At 41.3% G+C, this 26,063-nt stretch overlaps 3 protein-coding genes across 4 annotated transcripts in view; 2 read left to right on the top strand and 1 right to left on the bottom strand.

The window, feature by feature from the left end:
• LOC147796736 (uncharacterized) overlaps positions 1 to 9,948 on the top strand; it is a 29,440-nt gene extending 19,492 nt beyond the window's left edge. Inside the window, exons 8-13 of the mRNA XM_087145779.1 lie at positions 2,666 to 2,673; positions 3,469 to 3,664; positions 4,297 to 4,436; positions 4,604 to 4,745; positions 5,430 to 5,603; positions 6,211 to 9,948. Coding sequence (XP_087001905.1) covers positions 2,666 to 2,673; positions 3,469 to 3,664; positions 4,297 to 4,436; positions 4,604 to 4,745; positions 5,430 to 5,603; positions 6,211 to 6,566 — 1,016 coding nt within the window. The 3' untranslated portion in view covers positions 6,567 to 9,948. The remainder of the gene's footprint in view (positions 1 to 2,665; positions 2,674 to 3,468; positions 3,665 to 4,296; positions 4,437 to 4,603; positions 4,746 to 5,429; positions 5,604 to 6,210) is intronic.
• The window catches only part of LOC147796734 (structural maintenance of chromosomes protein 4-like), a 178,299-nt gene that overhangs the window by 128,986 nt on the left and 23,250 nt on the right, over positions 1 to 26,063 (bottom strand). The gene's annotated exons all lie outside the window — the stretch shown is intronic.
• On the top strand, positions 15,442 to 21,889 carry LOC147796735 (uncharacterized). Of its 2 annotated transcripts, none has more exons than XM_087145832.1 (2): positions 15,442 to 15,638; positions 17,453 to 21,889. In XM_087145832.1, exon 2 carries the CDS (start codon positions 17,979 to 17,981, stop codon positions 19,374 to 19,376), a length of 1,398 nt encoding a protein of 465 aa, XP_087001958.1. In that variant the 5' UTR covers positions 15,442 to 15,638; positions 17,453 to 17,978; the 3' UTR covers positions 19,377 to 21,889. The 2 variants fall into 2 exon arrangements, with proteins under 2 accessions (XP_087001958.1, XP_087001959.1); XM_087145833.1 differs by having other exon boundaries at positions 15,442 to 15,754.

The raw sequence follows: 26,063 nt of genomic DNA, 5'->3' as shown, positions 1-26,063 counted from the left end.
TTCCGTCTGTGATTTTTATACTGGTAATTAACAGGGAGGTCATGCAACAAGAAGAAAGTGATGCGGGACAGTGAACACTTTAAGTACATGTACAGGTAACCTGGGCAATGTAAAAACAACACTAACCGCACACCGGAAAAAAGAATTCGGGTTTGTCAAGTTATTTTAATGGAGCCATGCAATATGATTAGTATTTGAAAATAACCATCCATACAAGTTGTGTAAAATATAAATGAATGCTGAGAACAATCTGTTTTTTCCTCATTAATTTAATTAAAACTGATAAAAAACTGCAGAAAGTATGCTTACACGTGAATATTTTGCATGAAGATTTTCCGGTGAAAGTCTCCAATTGAAGATAACAAGCCAAGCAATTACATAATGAAAAAGATTAATTTTTTTCCTGTGACTTGATTTATTTCAATGTATGTTTAGTTACTCCCATGTTACTTGAAACACTTTTGTTGTTTTTGTTGGTCGTTATACCTATAGACAACTGATATTTCGTTTAATTTTAGGACTACATCTTAGGACTACTGGGAAGAGCAGGAGAATATTGTGAATGGGGCCATCGTGGTCAAATATCAGAACTGAACAAAGAGAAGTACATGTGGATCTGTAGTTGTTTTTGAAAGAGTTCATTGAAAACTGTCCTACTCCCAAGTGGGGTCCTTATAAGATGGTAAACTTTGATTTTCTGCCTTGTTGAAAATGTGTGAAATTGATGAAAGTGCTGAGATTCTGATTCATCAATCCCAATTCTATCCATCGAAAAGTAGATGAATAGTAACCATATAAAAGTTTGCAAAACTTGATGACTCTGCGCAAAATGTTAATGTCCTAAAGACAATATCATGGCCTGATGGCACACCGGCCTATAGCCAAGCATTAAAAAAGCATGCGGCCGTGTCGGCACAAGTGGACCAATGACTAATTACTGAGCGTCACATATCTGGTACTACGATTTCATGGAAACTGTAGACCGGATATAATATTGCGGCCGAGGAATCAGTTGTGAGCACGGGTGTGGTAACACAGCATGCTTTTTGTGAATGGTCCACTAGAGGCTGACGCACTATGACATCGTCTTCTGGACATTAAGATAGAGTTGTAATCGTTATTTGAAGAAGATGGTGGAATCGCAATGTTTATACGACTTTGTATGAAGGGAAAATTTATCTTTTTCATCCCAAATGTGAGAAAACCTTACCATGATAACCTTATTATCATTGATGATGTCCAAATGTTAAAAAAGGTGATTTGTAGGGTCCAAGTTACTCCGGCCATGGAGGTAGGAAATCATAGGACTTGCCTATTTTCCATGCTGACTTAGACGTTTTAGGAAAGAGGCCTAGGCCTGCGACAAGTGGGCCTATACGACTCCCATGACATGTTGTCACCTGGTTGTTGATTTCTCTGATTGTAAAAATTATGAATAACCTGTATGCCAAATGTGCCCTAAATGAAATCAATCAATTAATGTTAGCATAGTTAGGGCCTAACAAGTCCGACAAGTAGCAATGAATACTGGCTAAGCAGCCATGGCAGCTGACCGTGCTGACGGACATCCAACTCTAACTTGTCCAAGTCCAACATCGTGAAGATTGCTCAGTACTATGGTCGGCCTAGCTCTGGCCTAGGCATGCTAGGGCCTGACGTTATTGTTATTTGTGACTTGAGGGAAACTTGGAGCACAGAAAAGAATGTCATTGTTTTTCATGCCGGCCAATATTGGCTACTCATCACCTGACAATTAGTGACATGCCTGATTCCCAGAGAGGATCCAAACCTCCAGCCGAGACTGCCGGCAGAAGCACGTTAACGTTCAATGTAACCCTCATTGTAATATAATATAATATAATGCGTACTCGTAGTAGCGCCCTCAATAGATCGGTTGAGAATAGTTTTCTTAGAGGTCTTCCTATAGACCGATAAACCGTTTGGGAAGCGGTGAAACCGACTGAAAAAAGTAGATTTTGACTGATGCGCTAAGATGTCTTCAATTTTTGTTTAATTAAACTTCACAGTTGATAACAGAAATAGGGAGAAAAAATTTCAAAATTGATCAGTGCAATTCTTTGAAATAGCTGCTAAAGCGTTGGTAGACCTATGGTAGTAATTTCATGTGGTCTTCCTATCCGCGGAAAAACCGTTATATATATATATATATATATATATATTTATATATATATATATATATATATATATATATATATATATATATATATATATATATATATATATATATATATATATATATATATATATATATATATATATATATTTATATATATATATATATATATATATATATAATATATAAGTAGTTATATATATATATATATATATATATATATATATATATATACACACACCAATATATATACCAATTGCAGATTTCATTGGCATTGATACCGACATTTTACCTGCTGTACATGCAAGACTGAGGGGCTGGCCATTCGGTGGTTGTGAAGTAATTACCAATGATTAGATCCTCCTCTTAGGTCCTACAGAGCCATGACTGGGGTGCAATATTTTTGAGGGGGCACACATCTTTTTTGCAAGGGAGTACTGAAAGTAAATCATATTTGGTTTGTACAATGTCATTACATGAGCACAAGTGGAACATAGAACAATGTAGTGGCATTTGTGTCCCGTATACCAGGAGGTCAGGTAGTATACGGGACACACACACACATGACATTATTAGGTAGTTCCAGAAATTTGGGGTGCATTTTTGTGTTTGTCCCTGTCATATCTGACATGTGATTTTGTAAGTTCAGAACATATTTTTGTGATTTCCTAGAGTGATGAATTAATGTAAATCACATGCCAAACTTATAGTAACAGTTTGAAATCATTTCCGGTGATATTTCCATGTTAGATCACAAGGGTAAGATGTAACAGGGACACAAAAAAGTCACACTTTTGGACCTCTAATTTCTGGAATTACCTTACTCCATATTCTACAAGCGTGATAACAAATTTCTCTTCCAGCAACTTTGATGTGCAGTGAAGATGCGCCACCTTTGAATTTCTAGTAAACTTTGCATCTGCGTGTCTGACTTTTAAAACGTACAGCGCAATGCACGGAGTTAGAATAGTGCATTACGCAGGGTTTAATATGAACCATACAATGCAGTTATGCATCACACTGTTTGATGCAATGGATCGATTAATCAGAATTGACAATTCGAGTTTGTTTGAAGATTAACTCATATCCAAAGACTGAAACTCACGATTAGATATTTTAGAGTGAAAATTACTCTAAAAGATACATTGAAATAGTTTGCAAACCCCTTCCAGTGCAAACGCGATTACTGAATCTACTTTTCACTTGAATTCGTCTTGCCTCTCGTTTCCACCAATGGGAATGAATTTGCACTTGACCAGAATAACTTTTGCACGCTTTGGAATTTAGGGGAGAGTCCTCTTTATTTCATTGTGATAGCATCATGATTTCAAAAGACGAAGGGGGCAACAGTGCCCAACAGTACTGGTCCACTGAACCTCTGCTATTGCTGCCTACCTTTCACCATCAGGTTTGAGTGGAGCATCGGTGATGACTCCTCATCGGATCCATCTGGAGTCTTTGATGCAGGCAGGGACAGAGTATGGTTTGACGTGGGACAGGATAACCAAGTCATTATCACACTAGACGAAGGTAACAGACTCCGGCATATATGGAGAAAATGACCTCAAGATCTGGCAATTTCCTATTAAGAATATACGGCAATTTTAGCTTAACTTTAGTAGTAACTCTTAAAAACAATTCCTAAAAATTCCCCTATTCTGTTTTAGAGCCTTCCCTTTCAAAATGTTGCAATGAGTAAATCCACAAAATTAAAGCGCTTGAATAAGAATATTGCAAACTGAATGTACAATTCACTAGAGTAGATGGAAACTTTATGGGCATCCTCAATCAAGAGCAAAAGAGAGGGCTGAGTAGTGTTTATTTTCATTCATGTTCTAAAATATCGTGGAGTCCCAGTCACATTTTTGTCTTCGTCTTCCTCATTTTTTCTTCTTTTTAAACTACATAGCCCTTTGTCTCCCCCATCTTCTTTTTTTCGCGTGCCGTTTGTGTAAACCTGCTCTTCCAACTATATCTTTGAGTTTGTTGTCGTCTTTTGACTGAGTCCGATGGAAACTATCCCAGAGTGCATACACAATGATCCGATTGAGAGTTGATCGTGGAAGTGGAAGTGAAGCTACAACACAAATGGTATTGCTGTGTCCATCTATTGTGTACTCTCTTTATATTTGGAACGCTCTCGTTTGCATTGTATCTATCAGACCACAAGCTGCAGAAGGGAGTCAAGTATCACGTGTTTGTCCGGGCCTGGTATGATGCTAACACCTACGCTTTGTTCAGGTCAGATGGCGTCATCCCTGTTGTCACACCACCCAGCATTTCAACAGCCAGAGGCGCAAAGGTAAGAGAGATTTCATAGAGGCCTGTAAATTTTCTCCAGGTATAGTGATTCTTTGCCCTCACCAGTTTTGGAGTTATAGTTTGTAAGGAACTGATATTTAGCTCCGAAATTTATTTTCCTCAGGTCTTTGGCATCATCTGATTTTCTGCAATACCTTTCATTTTCAGATTAAAGATCTTGCAACCTGCAATGCAACCGAAGACGCGGATCACTTGACAAATCCTGACATAATTTGTATTTCCTGGGAGGGTGTGTTTCTCGACGATGCAATGTCCCACTACCAGGTGTCGCTCAGTACCTTTCCAGGAGGTGAGTGCATTGTTTACCAGGTGTTGCTCAGTACGTATCCAGAGGTGAGTACACTCACTACCCGGTGTATGTCGCTCAGAACCCATCCAGGAGGAAAGTGCACTCACTACCAAGTGTCACTCAGTACCTTCCTGGTGGTGAGGACACATTTTACCAGGTGTTAGTACCTCTCCAGGTGGTGAGTATACCCACTTCTAGGTTACACTCATGTACCTGTATGGGAGACAAGTGCGCACCTTCTCTCCTGGGTGTCACTCAGAACCTCCCAATAGACTCGGAGATGAATATATACTGGAAGTCCTTCAGTACCTGTCCTGGAAGTGAGTACACAGGATGTGAATTTAGCAGGCATAATTTCTCTAAATGTGTCCCTTGGAAATGCATGAGAACACCTTGCGGTACCCAGCGCCTAATAACGGGCAAAGTGAAAAAACTCACAGGTATGCCTCTGTTTCTACGTAGGATGTGAGTACAGTAAGTATTACTAGGTGTATCTCAGTAAGTTAGAGGGTGACAATACAAACTGACCCTTCTGACTCTGTGAAATTTCACTCAAAAGTACCTTGGTAGACTCTGGAAAACTTTCTTGAATTGTTGGGTGAAGCGTAACAGGACCTCATTTGAAAATGTTTTGCCTGTAAGGTACTTGTCAAAAAAGTGACTGTCTTGTTTTTCTTTCTTCAGGGGAAGATATTCGTCAGTTTGCCGACCACACCTTCTCAGCCAATGGGTCTTTCGCCCAGTTTACTGGCCTGGACCTGCAGAGTGGACTGCGTTACTACGGCAACGTACGGGCAGTCAACAAGGCTGGTTTGCACACGCTGAAAAGTAGCGATGGCTTTGTGTTTGAAGGCACAGGTGAGTTCGTTTTCCTTTACAACCCTCAAACATGCTGTCTCTGCAGTGCCGTGGTTGTTCATCATGGGTAGGACTGTTATGTGCAGTGCAACTAGTTCATGTGCATATATTTCTATACATTTGCCTGTGAATTAATCAGACTCCTAACAAACGATGAAGCACCCATTTTCCTCTATATTCGGTGTAGAATCCTCGTTATTGGTTTCTTGCAAAAGGATTGTCATTTTGGCCTATATGATCATCATCCCGACAGACTAAACTGTTGTACCCATAAAGCAATATAATTCTCCCTTTTGTTCAAATAATTGTCTGTAGTGTAATGTGGCACCCAGAATTAGAGACATTACTGCACTGGCACAACGCTAGTGGACAAGTGGTGCGCGGGCGTTACGTGCCTCCTTGACCAATAGGGTGCCGGGATTTGTAAGGCAAATGCACGCACGCGTCAAGCTGAAGAATGTGCATGTGACTGCAGTGCCACCTGCAGTTATGGCGTCCAATCGGATTGGTCTGTAGGCCCTTCATCTTGGCCCGAGACTCTAGAAGAAAGAATCTGATAACTTTATCATCGTAGCTCATTCTTTTTGCTCTTTCAACATTTTTACAGCACTCAACAGCTCCTGCCAAGTTGGCTGTGACAGAAGTACGAGATTCCCTTGTGAACCGGAGCATGGTGCTCATGACGGCAGTGAGAACGGGGCCGATAATCTGTGCCGAACTGGTTGTGGGAATGCACATGTTGGAGATGTTCCATCCCGTTCAAAGACATGTTCCAAGCCAGGTGGTTCTTCATGCACGAAGCAGTCTGTTTTGGCCTCTATCTTAGCCATAGAAATGGAACAGCTGCAGGTTCAGCGTCAACAGGTGCAGCTGTCAGAAAGTATGCTGCATACCTTGGAAGATATCAGTGCCACCATGCGCATGGTACTGGCTGCTGTTTCTAACCAGCAGGGTAACAAGTAGTATGGTCCACAAACCTTATTACTTGTCGTCTTCACCGGAAACTGTTTTTTTATCTCGTGTTGACATCAGTGCTGGTTATATCTCTTGTGCATTTTCTGTGTTGATTCTTTGGCAACATTTCTCTTAATGGGCATTGAATGTCAGCAGAAATTGGACTATTTACTGTCTGTTTTTTTATCAATGGAATATATAAAATTGCTTAAACTTTTTTTTTATAGTGGACACTTATATTTTAGTACTGTCTGTCAATTTTGCCATTTTTCTGTTTTGAGGTGTGCCTTTTTCAGATCAGTTACTTGGTCCTAGTGGGGTAGATGAGCTTTCCCAGCCAAAGGTTCATAGCTCATATATTATATACTCAAGTTAGAGGCATATTCCCCGTTGTATAATCTATGATGTTGCTGGCACAGATGGAACGGCGGCAAAATGATTTCCGAAGTGGGGGGGGGCTGTTGTTAGTCCATGAGGCATCGGCCATTATTAGGCCGATCCATTAAGCCCCGCCCCATTATAGCACCTGCATAACGTTGGACTCGTTGCATTACAATAGCCTTTCAATGTGGCATTTTAATTCATAAATACATTTACTTTATTTGGAATTCGGGCCTAAATGGCAGTTACTACAAAAATGAACATTTCTGCGAGAATGCACTTAATTTATAATTATGTTTTTTCAACAAACTGAATACATTTCTGTAAGGCATTGGTTCTCTGATGACCCCAATCAGGGTCCTTCTTGTTAAGTGTTTTATTTAGCATAAATGTTACATTCGAAACACGTAGCAAGGAAAGATACATGCATACCTAAACACTCCTAGGGGTGCGGCATTATCTGGGCTGCGAATGATAAACAGGCACCCATAAAAAATTAAGTGACGCAAAAAAAATGAAAAAGAGGTCAAGGTGTGTGTTTATTTGCTTTATGTTATTCCTTGAAGTATACTTACTGGCAGATTAACCTGTCAGATCTAAATACATCTTAGCTCGTCCTGTTAGAGTATGCTTTTTCCTGTCGGAATCCTAACCTGAAAACAAATCTTCATCACCTTGGACGAGTCCAAAGGAATGCAGTCAGGTTTGTCTAGAACACCGACAGCACGTCCCCGGGAATTATGGAAGGCTCACTCCTGCACAGAGAAGGAAAATGAGTGGAATAACAATGTTCCATAAGATCCCAAACAACATAACAGGTGTCCTAGCAGGGGCTTTTGTTCCTCCAAATACCCGGTCACTCGGGACATCAAAACAAACTTAAAAGAAAACGTATGCCAGAACCTTCAACAGTAGTTTCTTCCCTCTGAATAATCAAAGACTGGTCAAAAATAGTGCATCCTGACGTTTCGAACTTGGCAGGTTCTTTAGAGGCTGAAAGGCAAATGACTGGGTTACAGAACTTGATATGCTATGTATATATATATATATACAAGCAGAGCTGAATGGAGAAGTGCAAAGGGGAAGGGAAGGTCGATATCCCCCCAAACAGCCCAGACCGTGAAAAGGTGGGGCATGGACAAAAGGACAAACCACAAGGGATTAAATTAAGCCTCGAAGAAGAACTTGTCAAGTTTCAGGACGCACTATTTTTTATTGATTTATTTCAGTTCTTTCCAGTCAGTGAGCCGTTTACAGCAGCTTCATCTTTGCTAAATTTTAGTCATTCCACAACTTCTGTCTAGTGAATTGTTTTCAAAGTTTGCGGTTGTTGAAAAACATAACTACGCTACATTACAATTTATACATTTATTCAAGCTGCCAATACCAGAAAGAATCACGGTTATAATCTGAAGCCATGCATTTATTACAAATTAATATTATGAAAATCATTACAAAAAAATGGTAACATCTATGTCCCGGCATGAAGCAAAGGCCTGTGTTCCACGGCCCACAGACGGACTGGAAGACTTGTCAATGGTGAACGACATACATTGTATACAAGCAAACCATGCACAGACATGGATGCAGGTGTAAGGCAGTACACCATAGAGAATTATACCTTGTGGGCCTCGAGCTGGACCAAAAGATTGCGCTGTATAGTTTCTTGACAACGGAGGCTCCGCTGGTCTTTAACACGGTAGATTAAGCTAGTATTTTTTGCACTTTTGATAAACTGTCAGACTTCTAAGTGAAATTCTCGTCAATACGTATTCCCAAGAATTGTGTCCTCGCCTGACATAGATAGGTGCTATTCAGACTTCAAAGAACAGACCGAATTTACTTGCACTGACTAGCACAAAATATAAAATAATTTGAGATAAGAACACAATTTTTTGGCTAAAAGCCATGTAGTTAAAATTTTGGAGCTCAACACTAAGGTTCTGAATAGCCAAGTCAACATTTTTGTCAGTTTTATAATAAAGTTATATCATCAACGAATCAGCAAACTGTCGTCTTATCAGACATATTGCTAATTTTAGAATTGCACCTATACATGAAACATACTGGCTTCTGTCACTTAAGTTACTTTTTAAACAAGTCAAAGAATGTTCGTCAGATTTGGAGCCTCACGTCTAAAACCAAATTGTGAATCTGGAAAGATGTTCAGCTCATTTATAAAAAAATATTAATATAGAACAGATTTTACATTCCAAATGCTTAAAATAGAAATAATAAAACTTGTATAAATTGAAATGTAAACCACTTTGAAACTTGGCTGCAAGCAATTGCGCAAACACCTACTCAATCAAAATTGATTTCCAGGCCGAGTGAAAGAACACGAGAGCCCCCCGCCCCCAAGCGAATGACGTTTTATTCACAAGAGTTCGAACAGGCAGTCAGGGAAAACATTAATGTTGACAATTATTGTTCGTGTGTTTGAATGTGTATTTTTGCTTTATGATGCACAATTGCAGCGTCGGTATCACTCAGTCTTTACACAGCAACATTCTGTACAGTAAGGTTACTGATTTTGTTTTCTCCTATGAACGGCGAAAGCAATATCTCTTAAATGGCCAAGTGGTTAAGCTTGCGGTTATCAAATCATCAGAGGGTGGGTTCGAATCCCAGTGGTGGCTTTTTTATTTTCCAACGCGTGCTCCCGGTCAGTAGCTATAAGGGACTCTAATTCACCCCGTCAAATACCAGCAGTACCTTAGCCTAACGGGTAAGCTCTTCGGCTGGCACTGTCCGCGAAGTCCAGGTGAGCACCTTAGTACAGGTTCGAGACGTATGGCCGACTCGGCGGCCAGGGCTTAGGGGCTTGTCTCGTTCCTCCCTTGCATGGTCGCTCAAACCCTTTTGGGGTTAAATGGATGGGCAGGGAGGAAGTGCGGTGGGCCGGGAACCCGAGACCCAGAAGAGTCCTATATGGAAGCCGGTAACTGCGATTCCTTGCGAATTTCAGGAGTCCGTGCGCCTGAATGCTTGGTCAACACCGCATAACTTTTGGATTTTTCCCTCTCCACATTTTTTCCCCTGATGGGCTCAGAACCCACAAGGCAATTTTCTAGGTATGAATATAGTGCCCTAAAGGATTGATACTGATTTATTTTTATATACAATCTTGATTTCCTAAATTCTGGACAATGAAACCGATCCCAACCGTGTTCGGGCCCATTTCTTCTCAGTGATTTCAGTATAAAAAGCCATGAGGTGCGTATACAGTGAATGTTTATTATTGATGATTCAACAGTAACAGATCCAGGACCGGCATAGTTGGGCGGCACTCGACTACCTATTTCATTGATGGAAATACATTTTCATTTATTATAATTAAAAAAAATGTTTGCTTTCAACTGCAGAATAATTTGATATTCTTGTAGGGAAGCGTGTTTTAGGAGTCACCATAGTTTATTTGGCACGCCGCCCAGCCCCTTAGAAATGGATAACAAATACCCGCGAAGAAAGTGCAGTGATCGCGCGAGTTACATATTCCTTTCCAGTGTGGGTACCACAGAGTGCTGTCTCAAAGGCCAAGGCAACGGTTGCACACTGGTCTGTCATTCGGGGAATTCGGGGAATATGGAATTTCATGTAAAGAAAATTAAGGAATAACAACAGATTTTGGTAAACTGTAATTGATTGTAATCAAACCTAGATATTTGAACCCTCAAAACTTGACGTGTATATAAATAAAACTCTGCGTAATTGAAACAGTTACATTTGGACTCTTTCACTGCCCGTCTTCCTTTGCCTTCAGCGGACCTCCTTAATATTAATAGATGGCTCCATCACGGTCCAGACTGGTCTGCCCGAAAAAATACAGGGAGATTTTGACGGCTGAACGCAACGCACACGTTTGATGTTATGTTAATGGGTCGATTTTTGCGTCCGTGTAAGTCAAACGCATTAACGCATCGTGTACGCAACGCACCCAAAACGAAACATATGGAAAGGCGCCTTCAGATATGGAATCCTTAGAGATCGTGCGAGCACGCTGTATTTATTTGCGGACGTGCGACGCGGCCTGTTCGGCGAAGAAGAAACGCAACTTTGTCTCGGCACAGCATAGATAAATTAACAAATTTGACATTCTAAAGTCCCTGTATTGTTTAGTCCTATCGATGATATCCAGGGTCTTCCCCGCATACACAAAAGCAGGCGCGTATGATCTCAAACAATCCTAGCCACGCCCTCCCCAGGTTGCACAGACCATGACCCATGAGGCACAACATTGATCCGATCGGAGATGGGGGAAGGAGGTCCGGTCAATGTTTTGGCTGGGATAATTACAACCACACGCCTCTATTTTTTTTCACGGTGGTACACCCCTCAACCACACCGAAGGCCATCTTATCGTCTTCTCAGAAAAAACCTATCTTCCGAGGGAGCTTTGTATCTGCAGTACTCTTTTTTTTTGTTTTGTTTTTTTTGCATTTTCTTCAGGACAAAAGTAGCGAGTTTCAAACCACGTTCAAACCATGTAAAAAGATACAATTTGAAAATACACTTACAGGTTCATCCACAGCTTTGAATGATAACTGCATAGAGTTATACATAGCTCAATGAATAACTGCCAATTCTTGCGCTTTCATTCCTATATGGGGCACAACCAAGCCCCTGTACACTGATGATGAGGAGAAATCCGAATTACTAGTCTTGGTTGAAATGAGTTTTGCGACTTCAAGTTTTACGGGTACTCCAAAGACTTTATCCATCATGCCGTTTTCATGCACAGCAAAAAGGGGAATATAGAATGGTCTGTATTTGTGTTTGATTTTAAGCAACTTTTGAGAAATGATATGGCACAGATTAACTAAAATGACAACATTAAGCTTAGTCAGATCAAGATTAAATGTAACGTGGGTTATCGTGGGGGCCGGGGAAAACAGAAGGGAGTTTGTGCCTCTCTTGCGGCGAGAATGGGGTAAAAGGAAAAGCTTTACTGATGTTGACATCCGTTGCATTCTGGATGTCATTTTCTGTTGTTGAAATCCCAGCAACTGGGGAAAGTTCGTTTCTTTTGAGTTTATTTCATCACTTTTCCTTCTTTGTCGGCCAGACCTGTCTGGCAAGTGAACGACCAACCATTCACGAGAAAGAGTATCAGTTGTAACACCTTTGTTGCACCGTTGGGTGACCCATGCCCACGAAGACACGGGACGTCTCTTTTGTGAGAATTTCTCTTAAAAATATATGAAATTATTCTGCAGTTGAAAGCAAACAAACTTTAAATTTGTCATTATAAAAAAATAAAATTTATTTCCATCAGTAAAACAGGGGAGCGAGTGCCGCCTTCCTGTGCCATCCCTGGATCTGTTACTGTTGAATAATAAACGTTTGCTATACACCTCACAGCTTTCATACTGAGATCTCTCAGAAGAAATGGACTCGAACACGGTTGGGATCTGTTTCAAAGTCGGAAAGTTAGGAAATCAAGAATGTAGAAAAAAATAAATTAGTATCAATCCTTCAGGACACTATACTCATACCGAGAAAATTGCCTTGTGGGTTCTGCGCTGCAGGGAAATGAAAAAAATCTGATGTGGGAAAAATCCAAAAGTTATGCGGTGTTGACCAAGCGTTCAGGTGCACGGACTCCTGAAATTCGCAAGGAATCGCAGTTACCGGCTTCCATATAGGAATCTTCTGGGGTCTTGGGGTTCCCGGCCCACCGCACTTCCTCCCTGCCCATCCATTTAACCCCCAAAAGGGTTCGAGCGACCATGCAAGGGAGGAACGAGACAAGCCCCTAAGCCCTTGCCGCCGAGTCGGCCATGCGTCTCCAACCTATGCTAAGGCGCTCACCTGGACTTCGCGGACAGTCCCAGCAGAAGAACTCACCCGCTCGGCTAAGGTACTCCTGGTATTTGACGGGGGGCGAATTGGAGTCTCTTATAGCTACTGACCGGGAGCACGGAATGGAAAATAAAAAGCCACCCCTGGGATTCGAACCCACGGTCTAACGATCGGCCATTTCAGAGATCCTTTCGCTCTTCATATAAAGTAGATAACAAAACCAGTATTAACCTTTAATACTGCACAGAATGTTGTCATGTAAAGACTGAACGCTACATTATTGTGCACAATAAAGCACAAAAATACACATTCAAATACACAAACTATGGTTGTCAACATTAAATGTTCTCCCTGACTGTTAATATTTTTGGCTTACTGGCACTTCCAGCTACTTACACTATTTGCGCTCATAAGTATGCGTTTATTCATAACCTTTATTAATCAACATCACATTACAGAGTTAGGAAGAGGTCCAGTATTAGAGGCAGGACTCCCTGACTGTCTACCCGCCCGAACTCTTCTACTATGTGAATGACACGCCATCAAGCGGGAGGCTCTCTTGCTTTCTCTACTAGCATAAAATGACAGCCGAATCAGCAACCCAACAGTTCTGCTTAATAACATGTTGTGTCGTGCTGTGTTGTGGATCTGATCCGCGGTGTGTATTTCTTCTCAGACACATTGCTCCGTGAAGAGAACCTCTTTACACCAAATAACGATGTACCCAATATCTACAAATGCTATTTTTCATTTAAACCTGGCACAAATCATCGGGGAGGCCTTTTATATTTATTAGAGTTTTATAGGCAGGCCAGAGCGTTTGTGCGTATTTGAGGAACCACGCATGTACCCGTTTCTATAAAGTTCTTGTAGGGCCTATAGAGGGATCCCAATACGACGCTTTTAGCGTCGATCTGCGCACTTCCGCGTTTGAAAACGAGGCTGGATGTGTCAGCTTCAATTCCTAATACGATCAGACGATTGAAAGTAAGAAGTCAAGACACAAAATACATAAAGGTATGTTAAATTCAGACTTTTCAGGCTGCAAGTTTTTGTTGAAGAATCTTTCAGAATGACTCGACACGTGAAATCAAAGGAAAAAATAATGGCAATTTACCGCGAACGAACGTACCTGCGATGGCCGTGCATCTTGTGCAGTGGGCGTGGTTTAAACTGAAGTGGTATCACACTTACGAACCGGATACTGCATGTACTGTGTCAACTCCGCGGGCGCGCGAGGAAGTTCAACACAGAGAGCCTCGGTTTCGATGCGGATATGCGCAGACGACGCTAATGTGAAATCCAACTATTGGGTGCCCTTAAATACGGGCATTAGACCTTTTTCCTCCGATTCCCGTCCTGTGACGTCACAATCGTGCTATCATGACCGCGATGTATTGTGATGGTAATGAAAATCTGCCCTAAGCGGGACCAAGACAGGGCGTTATTTATTTATTTTTTTTAGCAACGACAGAGCTGAATAGACAGATGCTGGGCAACGGAGGCTCCCTTGTTTGGAACAACACTTCGCTGGCCGTTGCCAAAATCAAGTTCTCCTTAACTAAAAATTCCAAAATTTGGTCTACGCATTTAAAGATAACGTTGAGAATATTCGCCATTGCAGTTTGAATTCGTCCAATCAAGGCGGCGCAGAGTTGCGGCATTCAGAAATCGAATTCGTCTTGTGCCAATCTCTTTAAACATTAAGCCCCATTTCACTCAAGCACAACTGGACGCATTTGTTCACACACTGCAAAGAAAACGTGACGTAATCTAAATAATACACACATATATATTTATCAATATCAAGCCTTAGAGAACAAATTGGCCGATCACAGAAGAACAGTTAAAACATATGAATGTAGTATCCTCATGAGATGCATGTATGCATTCTACTGAGTTGCAGAGAGGTTTGACGATATGGCGCGAATATAATAATTATGATCAAAATACAAGACGGAAAACGTATTTTGGGGGGATATAACTAAGAAACGATGAATAGATCTCATCGAACGAACTCAGCTGAGAATCGCACAAACGACCTTTGGAAAAATGTATATCGTGAAACGAACTTGAAAAAAAATTGAACTTCATAAAAACTACCCCCCCCCGAAGTATACTTCACTTTTTGGAAACAATAATTATATACTTCATGGCATTACAGGGCTTTTGTACGCTGCCAATTAAACCATGAGCCCAGTGGACCAAGAGTAGGCGCAGTTTTCCTAGTACTGAACGGGGGCTCCCAAGGTGGAAATTGCACTTCACTGGTTCACAAACAACTATGAATGCACACGTTACGGAGGTGTCGCTACCAGGAAAATGAACGCTCCCCGACGAGCATGGCTCTTTTTCAACCGATGAGGGGGTGCTTCTGCTCAAGGCGGATAGCCTGCCAGTAGTCGGTGGCCAGTAGTCGGGCTTAGTGTTTTTCAGGATACCAGAGGACTGGTGCAAGTCTACGGCCGTGTCCGGAACGGACTTCCAGATAGAGCTACGGCTAGGTCTATTGTCTATGCGTCTCTACGCGTTTCCAATGGAGCGAAGAACTAGACCTAGCTCTATACAAGAGATTCGGATGCAGCCTACTGCAGTGGCTCTTGCAAAATGTGACGGGCATGGGCCGGGCGTGGAGGGTAAACAAAGAGCTGCGCGCGCAGCTTCTTGTTTTGGTAGTCAGCTGATCTGGGTGGTTATTTTTACGTGTTGTGAAACGGTTATTTGTGACGCAGTCGCTGGAGTCGTCTGCTTATTAATCTGTCTTATCTGTCAGAGGACTGCTGCCGTTTGCACCCTACACAGATTTGAGGGAGATTTGCTTAGCGGTTGCCGAGCAGTGAAACCTGCTGCAGTTGTCTTAGTCTTCAGTACTTTTGAGGAACGAGTTCGAAAACCAAGGTGCGTGAGCTGTTTTCACTTTCATATTTTTCTTGTTCGCATGAAGGAGACATCACCCAGTACACAATTGCGTGTTTTCAATGCTCGTCTTCTGGTAGTTGTATTATTCAGCGTAGGTATGTACGTTTCTATGATATGAAAGCCCAATCGTGATAATCAAGTATAATATTGAAATAAAGTTTCAGCCTGACACGTACTAATTCGTTCTAAGGAATTACTTACCCTAAATAACGAATTACTAATCCGAAATAACAAAAATTACTGATCAGAAATAAGGAGTTACTAATTCGAAATAACGAATTACTTGAGCCTCCAGATGGCACTTTTTTTGCGTGGGTTCCCATGTGATTCGAGGCATACATGCTTCATACTTCTAAGGGTGAACCATAAATTCCCAATGATAAATCCTTGCATTTCAAAATTATGTTTCAAATCCAACTCACAGATGTCCAAGTTGGGTAGCAAAATCATGTTTGACATGTCTTTCAATTTTCTTTCGATTTTTAGTGAGTTTACCAATAAATTTTTAAGAAATTCTCACCTGAAGCAGACCACCCCTAAAATAAAGGAAATTTCTCCGCGGAAAAGTAGCCATTTTGAAAGTGCATCCCTCTGCAAAATGGCTAAATAGTGCCACTTTCAGACCCGACTGCATCCAAATTGCTCAGAATTGGAAGCCCAGAGTCCGGGCAGAGGTTCAGTGCCATATTCTTCAATTCCCCAATTTCATGGCTCTCAGGACTCTCTAATATAAAATAAAATATAATATAAAACTTTTATTAATGAGCTCGGCAGACATATTTCTGGCCCATTTGAGTAGGTGCTCCCCTAATCGCATACATCTCTGATTCCCATGGCTATGGTCGCCTAGTGCCTGACGTATCTGTTTGATATGGAGAAATGAACAACACCATCTGTATCTAGGGGCTTTGTTGATCTGTGTATTCGGTTTTTCAAATTCATAATTCATAATTTTGAATTCATAATTACGAATTAGTAATTTTATTTCAAATTAGTAATTCGTTAAAACAAATTAGTGTCAGGCTGTAAATATATACTTATTTGGCACAATTGAGCTTTTGTAGTTTCTTACTTCTTGTAGAAAAAAAATTGTGTAAATTCTGCCTGTTAAAACATATTTAGGGACGAATATTGCATGCATACCTCCAGCATGTCCTGTCCGAGTATAGGACTCTCCAATTCGCCTCTTTTAACATTTGAACATTTCTCTTTTCTCAAACGTTCTATTTTCTTCAACTGTACATGCCTTGGGCTAAGTAAATTTTCAGAAGCCAGTGAACAAATCTTTCTCCGAAACTTTTTCCAGTGAGCACATTTGGGTTCACAGTTTGAACGTGTTGGACAAAACTTATAAAATGAGGGAAGCTTAGGATTGCCTGACATACTAAACATGTAGACAACATCCTCTTTGCACGCACATGTGAGTAGGCGTATAAAAGGTGTAAAACCATCATGATTCTAAGATACATGTATGTATGGTCTAGAGGATAGTGCATGTGTCTTGTAAGAGTGAGAGAGAACTTTTTCACCCTTGGTTCCAACCCCAGCTCGTGACTTGTATTTTCATCCTCAAAATGAACAATATTCTGCTGTTGTTGTTTTAAAGTGACTCCAACATTTAATGAGAGAGTTTTACATTTTCAAGTGTTCTCAACACCAATGCTGAATCTTTTAAAAGCAGAAAAACACAAACAAAAAAAAACCAAACAGACCAGCCAAGCCAATGAAACATACCTCAAGCTAATGCCCTCCATTTTTGTTAAAAAATACCTATTTACTCCTTTTGTTGCCAGAATTCCAGACACATTGAATAACGCATTCTCACCCTACGGAGGTGCGACAGGAAGAAGTGCATCTCAGCACAACTTGTTCCACCAGACCTTGGTTTTTTTTTCAGTTTCTCCGTGTTCTCATTCATCATGTATTTCTGCTACCCCCCGTGGGTCGTAAGCGTGAGCTGATATTGGTATTTTCAGTTTTGAACTTTGCGAGAGCGGACAAGAAATGCGCAACTTCCGGAGCCGACAAGATTTGTGGAAACAGCAGCTTGTGTGCAGGCTGCACATGAACAAGAGACAATTTTCGATATCAAGGCTGCCTAAGTATTACTTCGTGAACATAGAAAAGACCATGGCAAGCCAAGTGATACTCAGAACTACCAGGGAGTTGATTCTCCCATTAAGAAATATATCTAACAATAAACACTCCATTTTAGCCATGAGTAACTAGGATTTTCCATATTGGCTTGCTTGTTTAGTGTTGCATGATTTTTTTGCGTGAATCAGCTAGATGAACTTCTGTTGATGCCATTGGATAAAAATGAACCAGAAAAACGCGGGGAAACTTGTGGAGGAAGGACAGAGTGGAATGGTGACGGATGTGGATGTGCTGATCCTTGGGGCAGGTGCGGCGGGGCTGTGTGCGGCCAGCACTTTCTTGAAGCGGGGTTTTGACCGGTTTTTGGTGCTGGAGGGCGCGGGTCATGTCGGAGGGCGCGTCCATGATGTGGAATTTGGCGGGGTCCGCGTGGAGAAAGGGGCCAACTGGCTGCAGCCTATCGAGGGCCCCATGGCCAAGATTGCAGAGAAGGTGGGGCTGGAGTGCCAGCGAGGGGACTACAGCCAGCGAGGAGTGGTGGTCCGGAGCGAAGACGGGGAGGTCATTCCCCAGTGGGAGATGGAGGAGCAGGCCAGCGAGCTCTGTGACATCCTGGTCGAGGCTGGCGAGTTTGCAGCCAGTACCCCACAGAGCAATCTGACCATGCGGGATTTTATGGCAGAGAGGGATTGGTTCAGTTCGTCGGATGCCCTCCGAAAGACTGTTGAGTGGTACATCTTTGAATTTGAGTACACGGTCCCACCAGAGGAAGCCTCGGTTGATGTCGGGCATTGGGATCGTTTGGGTAATTCGGGATTCGTTACTGACCAGCGAGGCTTCAAAACCATTTTCTCTGACGTGGTTGCCAATCTGGTTCAAAAGAATCTTCTCCTGTTGAATAGTAGGGTTGTCTCAATCGACCAGTCGCAGATTGAAAAGGTTTGCGTAATGTGCGTAGACGGCTCTGTCTTCCGGGCAGATGCCGTGCTGCTCACTTTCAGTCTGGGCGTGCTGCAGAATGGCCTGGTAGCGTTCACCCCGCCGCTGCCCCCTTGGAAAACTGCCGCCCTCAACCACACCCCCATGGGGGCCTTCACCAAGATCTTCCTCAAGTTTCCCCGCAAGTTCTGGGATGATCAGGAGATGATTTTGCACGTGAGCCAACGCAAGGGCTACTATCCGTTCTTCATCAACATGGAGGCCAAGGGCCTGCTCCCGTCGGGCAACAACATCCTGGTAGGCTTCTTGGTGGGTGCCGAGGCCCAGCGTGTGGAGAGTCAACCGTTGGACACCACCAGGGAGGAAGTAGTCGCTGTCCTGAGGGGCATGTACGGGGCGCAGGTGGTGCCTGACCCGACCGAGATCCAGCTGTCGGGCTGGCTCAACGACCCCCTCCAGATGGGGGCCTACTCTGCCCCCGTCCGCGACGGCATCCCCAGCAAAACCCTGCAGCGGCTGCAGACCCGAGTTGGTCGAGTTTACTTCGCTGGCGAGGCCACAGACGAGAAGTACTCCGGTTTTGTGGTTGGTGGTATGAGGAGTGGAGAGCGAGAGGCCAAAAAGATTATGCGGCAGGTCTTGAAGTGGGAAGTAAAACAGAATAATTTTCCCACCTATTAATCGACGATGACTGCATGATATAAAGAAAGTGCGAGATATTACACCGCAGTTGGAAAATCGGCACGATTAAAAATACAACAAAATACACAAATTTCTTTTCAGAAACTTGATGCCTCGGCCTCTCCTGTCTGTTCCTCATTCCACAGGTCGCCAGTCTTTCCATCTCTTCTTGAGTCCTTGTGTTAGACTTTGTGCAAAGATCTTGGTTGTACATCAGCTAGTGCATGATTGTAATTAGCTGTCTGTCAAATTATTGCTCTGCTTTGTAACTTGTGTTTAATATACCCCCTCCCCCAAAAAAAGATTGCACCAGAATTTAAATGAAGAAAAAAAAGAAAATGAAAAAAAAAGAATTAAAAGAAAAAAATAAATTAAAAAACAAAAAAAATTAAAAAAATTAAAAAAGATGTATCTTTAGTAATAAAACATACTAATTAAATGTGCATGTACAGGATGAAATATGTTACTGAAAATTTCTAGTAGTTTTAAACACATTTATGAATATGATAATCAAGAGTTGAGATTAGAACCAGATTGAATATTGTAATGATTAACAGTACCAGGGAGATTTGACTGGATGATGCCCTTTAACTGTTCAAGGAACAAATGACATGCAAATCAGAAATCTGTCATACATCCATGTGTAATACCCCGTTTCATGTATAATTGTACATGTTACATTCCCACGCCTATACAGTTACATGTACATGTATGTGTGCTCCAAGACAGAGGACATGTGTCATGCTATAAATTCGGGGTCAAAAAGTGTTTGGACATTTTTGCGTCCCCATTACACTTGGCCTGTGTCATTTGACGTGGAAATATCACTGAAATTGATTTCAAACTATTTCTATTTGTTTGGCAGGTACGTGTAATTTGCATTAATGCATTACTCTTGGATTTGGAACATTTTATACATTCTGAACTTACAAAATCATACGTCAGGAGTGATAGGGACACACACAAAATGGGACCCCTAATTTATAGAATGGCCCACTTAAGTTATTTGCGGGGGACGCCTTTGCTGAATAAATTATATTTTCAAAAGATACGTGTAGCTTGCCAAGACATGGAAAGAGCAACGGATATCAAATCCGATATTTCATAAATACCCTATTCCACTGAGTCAAGACGCAAATTCTGATTAGTGATCTTTTTAATGAATGGGCACACTGTAATATACACGTAGCTCACCTGTATGTTTAAAAAGTCTGTTTGAATGTACAGTTGACTGTTGCTCATTGAAGAGCATAGAATGTAAAATATGTTTAAGTTAATGGACATGATGTAAATTAGCCATCTTGAATATGAATTGCAGAGTAGCATGTGGAATATCACTATGTGGAATATCCAGTGGTTGTTGTTCGTAAACCAGTTTGCCAGCTTCCTTCAAGCTCATTTGTGAAGGTCCTTCTGAACTGACTTTCTGACACACGTAGGTGAGAAATTACACCCAAGAATTAAAAAAGATTGAATACATTTTTATAAATAGGAAATTAGGTTTACACTTTGAATAATTTGTGTTAGAAGTTGAGGGAAACTGCAAATCACACAGAATTCTGCATGCATGCAGAATATGAAGTGCGCAATATAACTGTGCAGAATATCCTTTGCAGAATATCACTATGCGGAATATCACATACTCTGTGTTGCCTTGAATTAGTGTCTTAATTTTAGATCACTTTACTGCTTGTCAATTACCTTGAAAATTGTTCCCTTTAAATTGATTAAAGCATTGAGGAACACCGTAATCTCTAATTAGGTGCAGTTTTCAAAATGGGCTCAGCAGTTCATTAATGAGGGAGTTTAGGGTTCCGGTACAATTTGATTTGATTCAGTTCATTGGTGGTTGCATGTTAAAACAGCAACAGTTAAAAACTAAACATTTAAAACAAGCCCAAATAACAGGAAAAAACAGACAAGAAAACAAAATTGATTAAAAATAAATAACCAACATAAAATTATAAAAGGAGAAACAAACATGTACAGCTGTATAAATTGGAGGAAATTTAGTGGTGTTTGTAATTTAGAGGAAACCTGCAGTTACATGTATTTGATAGTTGTTAAACACATCATTCCAAGTCTACAGAGCAAAATGACTGTTGTATAGGATGTATTCTAATTTTTGATAATTAGTTATAAGTAATTGAATAGAAAAATGATCAGGTTTGGTATGGTTATTTTGTGCACAAAACTTTAAATAGCTCCCAAATGAGCTTTCCTTTCCTTAGTGTTTTACACTGATAAAATGTTCAAGTTCACCCTTTGTATGCTTTGCAAGCCAATGTAGCTGCTTGTAAATCTTGGTATATTTTTGATTAGCTTTTAGTCCATGTGTGGCAGAGTGTTTTCCATTGATTGTAGTTTTTACAGTTTATATTTTTTTCCTTCATACAGTTATACATGTACATCTACTTTCATTTTTGAAACGCCTTGATTTTGTTTCTCGTCAGTTGTTTTGATTTGGGCAAATTTGCAAATTAGGATTAATAAAGGATTATTGGTGAAGCCTATTTATCCATGCAGTAATGAAGTGTGATTTGGTTACTGGTAGGAGTTTCACATAGTTTCTGAACTGAATTTTGCAATACATGGAGGGGGGAAGCCGTTATTTTTAAATCCCTGAAATTGTGATTCAAGTTTTGGTTCTTGAACGGGAGAAAGGAGAAACCCCCCCCCAAAAAAACCCACAAAAACAAAAACAGATGAAGTTTCATTCCAATAACCCTAGACACTGCACAGTCACTCTTTGCTGAATGGTTGTCACGAGAACAGGGCTCATTTCCTGTGATCTTTACACCATGCATAGCCTCACCTTGCCACCTGTCTCAAGGACAGGTTTTGTTTGAATTTCTAAAGGGTGAAAAAAAGGTAATTTTCTGAAAATCTCAGTCTTAGAAATGCCAGGGAAACTAAGTGCACGTGTAAAGAAATCCACAATTTCCACATACTGGTAACATGCATTCTCCCAAATTCTCAAAAATTACTACTTTTGTGGAATATTCTGTCAGTTTCCGAATGACTTGAAACAAGACTACGTACCTTGTCAAAAAAGTCTGATCTGCAGCACATAACTTCATGACCTTTTAGAAAGACTGGGTATTTTGAGTAAATTAGGCTATGAATTTTGCAGTGTTAACAAAAGAAATGTGGCTAGGGAAATCTTCAGTTATTCGCAGAAGCACAGTAAACTGTAGCTTATTTTCCCGACCAAGGTTTCAATAGTTATTGTGTACAGTGGGTATTGTATGCAAATCAGTACCATTGGGATGTAAACAAGTAAATGAAACCTGTCTGACCTCTGTAGCCTACTGGTGCGTTGCACCATGCAAGTAGTTTAGTCGCAATTTTAATAATGTGTAGGTATGCACACTGCCCTTGACCTCTCCAGGAAAAGCAATTAGTGCATCAATTTGATTCCTGTCTTGACAGGGACGCAAGAGCCCTTTGCCTGATGTCATCACCAGGCCAGTTCATACGTTTAAGAAGGCAATTGATGGGACTGTGTTTAATGAATTTATTGACAAAGCTGCCACGGGAGCTAGGCAGTCACCACGGACATGAAAATTTGGCTTACATGAGGTTGCATTAGAGCTGTGAAGTGAAATATGTTGTTTACCCTTATACCGGATGGAAAGTATGCGGTTGCATTGACCAAAATGCACTGTTTAGACACAAAATGGTTATGAAGTTCTAATTTTTGTCAGGGTTGCATGCCTTTGAAAAAAAGCAAAATTATAAATGAAAAAAAAAAAAAAGGTTTAAGGCACTGGGGTCTATGCTAAATGTTACGAGTGGAATCAAGAAAGAAATTTCCCTGAGATCTCATAATTTATTTTGCTTTTCAATTTCTGTGACGTTTATTATAAAAGCAGGCTTGACTAGATTCCACAATATGAGTTCCACACCAGAAAGAGAAACAGCTCCTTGTTTTGATGTACATGCGGTTTCCAAAGTGTAGTTTTTGTGTCATTGTACAAAGCAATAGGCCAGTGGGCCAAGTTGCCTTGAAATATTCAGACTGTACATTTTCAAGCAGCACATTCTGAGCTCATGTTTTGAACGGATAAACCTCATAAAATGGACAGCGTCTTCCTGAAATGACACTGCAGCAACAGGGAAAAGCATGGGGAATTTATTTTAATAAAAGTACTTTTTAGTAAGATCACACATAAGAGTCTTGATACATGTGGAAGGGGAATAGAAAGTTACCCAGGCTTGCATGTACTCCAAGTAAAAATTCATGTCTTGGACCCTTGTAAGTAATGCTTCCAGGCATTTTGAAAGATGCTGTTGGCCCTGCATAAAGCTGTTCAGCCCTCCATATCTTAAGCAGAATTTTACAATGTCAAACTCAAATATGTGCAAAACATTTGAAGAACCTTTTGCACTTAATCAGTCTGAGGTTGATTTGTACATCAGAAGTAAATCAGCCAGTCCCAGAAAAATCTTGAAGATTTGGTTCTGTCCGGTATTAAATAATCAAAAATACAGAAAATATTTGTCAATCCAGTCCATAGCTGAGCTTATGACAGTGAGCCTCGTTATATAAGTCCAGATGTTGTGACATCAGATAACAGGTTTGGGTCTTTGCCAAAGGGATGGTCCAATCAGCTCTCATCCATCCAGGGTTGTTTTTTTCACAGTATCGCTTTCAGAGGTTAAGCAGATAGTTGGATTTCAGGTACCCTGGGAGATAAATCACGTGACCGAAACTTTACAATGGGGGTTTATCTCTGTAGAATCTGATCACTCAGAGAGGGGGCTGCTCAAATGGGTGGCACAGGGTGGCTGGTGGGTGGTGTGCAAGCCTCTCACTGCTGTGGTCTCGGATTTGATTCCCCGCCTGGGCCATATTATGTGAATAGAGTTATACTTGGTTCTCTCCTATGCCATGAGGGTTCTTCTCCAGGTTTTCATTCCTCCAGCACTTTTGATCTTTTGCCCCTGTACTCGGGCCAGATGTGGGCTTTTAGTGGCTGCCTGAATTTTCATTATATGCCTTTCAGCACAACCACGACTGTAACAGGGGTGTGAGTGGCCACTTGAATTAAAGCTGAAAACAGCTATATGTATCAACAAGCTGAAATGTAAGAAGTCCCCACAGTTTGTACACAGCAGGTGCACTAAAAGCTGAAAGTCAGGGCCAACATCTAAACAAAAAAAAAGGTGAAATTGGCTCAGAAGCTGAATGTTCATACCCCTGCTGTAGTTAACGTGTCTCTATTGCACAGTGCATTTGAACATGCATGCTGTATGGATAACTATGTGCTTAAATGAATATGTATGTATCCACTATATCCAGCCTAACTGTCATACTCGTACAGGCTAGGCCCCTTCAGCCTTAGGGCGCGTATCACATCCGGGGCCGCAAGAGTTTCCCTGCCAGCACCCTCCACATAGATCAGCGTGTCGTGCACAAACTCCTGCAGCTACTGCCGCAGTCCCTCCCTCGCCTCGTGGTACTGGAGAGCAGAGATCCGTTGCATCCCACCCCATCGGGCCAGCTGATGTATAGTCAGGACCCCTAGAGGCAGGGGGACGAAGATGAGTTTGCGGTGGCGCCATATGCCCTCTTTGCTGACACCCTTCTAGTCTGGTTGCCTGCCCAAAGATTCCCTGACGACCCTTGATAAAGAATCTTAGGTCAGGCATCACCCACACATATAAATGGATATGACACAAGGGTCAGAGGTCACAAGTTGAAAGCCCGGATATTTTCGATTTCATTCCCTTACGTGGTGGGTTCCAATTCAGATGAGTTTTCCCTATAGTAATGAGGCGAATTTGAAAAAAATCTCAGAAAATTAAAAATCCTACATTTCAAAGCATTTTGAAATTCTTTTAGTTGATCAATTCTTGTACAGCACCCTTTCTGAGCCCACTCATGTCCTCTTGTTTCTCTCTATTTCACTGCACTTGCTTAAAAAGTCTTCAACAGCTTCAACTTGAAGTCCAGATAGGAGATAAACGGGATAGCACCCTGAACATTTTATCAAAAGGTGAACAGGTAGGCTCAAAGAACCGATTTGAAAGGTTGGCAGCGTGGGACAGACATGTACATGCAGTTGTACCCCCTTGAATCAACAGTAACTGTATGGATGTTCACCAGCCCGTGGCCCTCCGGATGTTCACCAGCCCGTGGCCCTCAAAAGAACCTCGACATGTACATTTATCAGTCCATAATAACAACACGTCCCTAACCTGCAGAAATTCCCCACTCTATTATCAGCATGGATGCTGCCGGGCAGCATACATCTACCTCTATTTTGTCACAAAGACCAAGGCTCAGGCTCGGAGGAAATCATGCGTGCATCACTGGTTGTTCGGTACACATAACAAAGGTACAGTACATTTATGGCAGACACAACTACCAGCAAATTGCCAACACTACCCTATCAATTCCACAGACATCAGGATGATACTTCATCAGGGGCTGAACACAGTACACTCACAGAATGGTGGTGAAGGACAGAGGTCAGAGCTGTCAACACTCTGGCAAGAGCAATTAATAAGTTTGTTTGTAGAGGATCAAGGGACTTAAAAAAACCTTGAAACCGGTGGAAGTTTCCCAAAAATGTATGGGGTAGCTCTTCAAGGCTCACATGCGACAGTGAAAGCAAACTGCTATTGGGCTTTGAAAAAAGTGCATACAGATGTTTAACCTGGCAGCAAACTTCATCATAT

This window comes from Acanthaster planci, linkage group LG14 (assembly GCF_054643075.1).
Source record: "Acanthaster planci isolate LZ-2023a linkage group LG14, COTS_SCS, whole genome shotgun sequence".
Taxonomy (NCBI): Eukaryota; Metazoa; Echinodermata; class Asteroidea; order Valvatida; family Acanthasteridae; genus Acanthaster; species Acanthaster planci.
This window is presented reverse-complemented; position numbering and strand designations above follow the sequence as displayed.

What these genes read in the sequence shown, in the direction of transcription:
- LOC147796735 (XM_087145832.1), top strand. Translation starts at nt 17,979, where the DNA reads ATGAACCAGAAAAACGCGGGGAAACTTGTGGAGGAAGGACAGAGTGGA.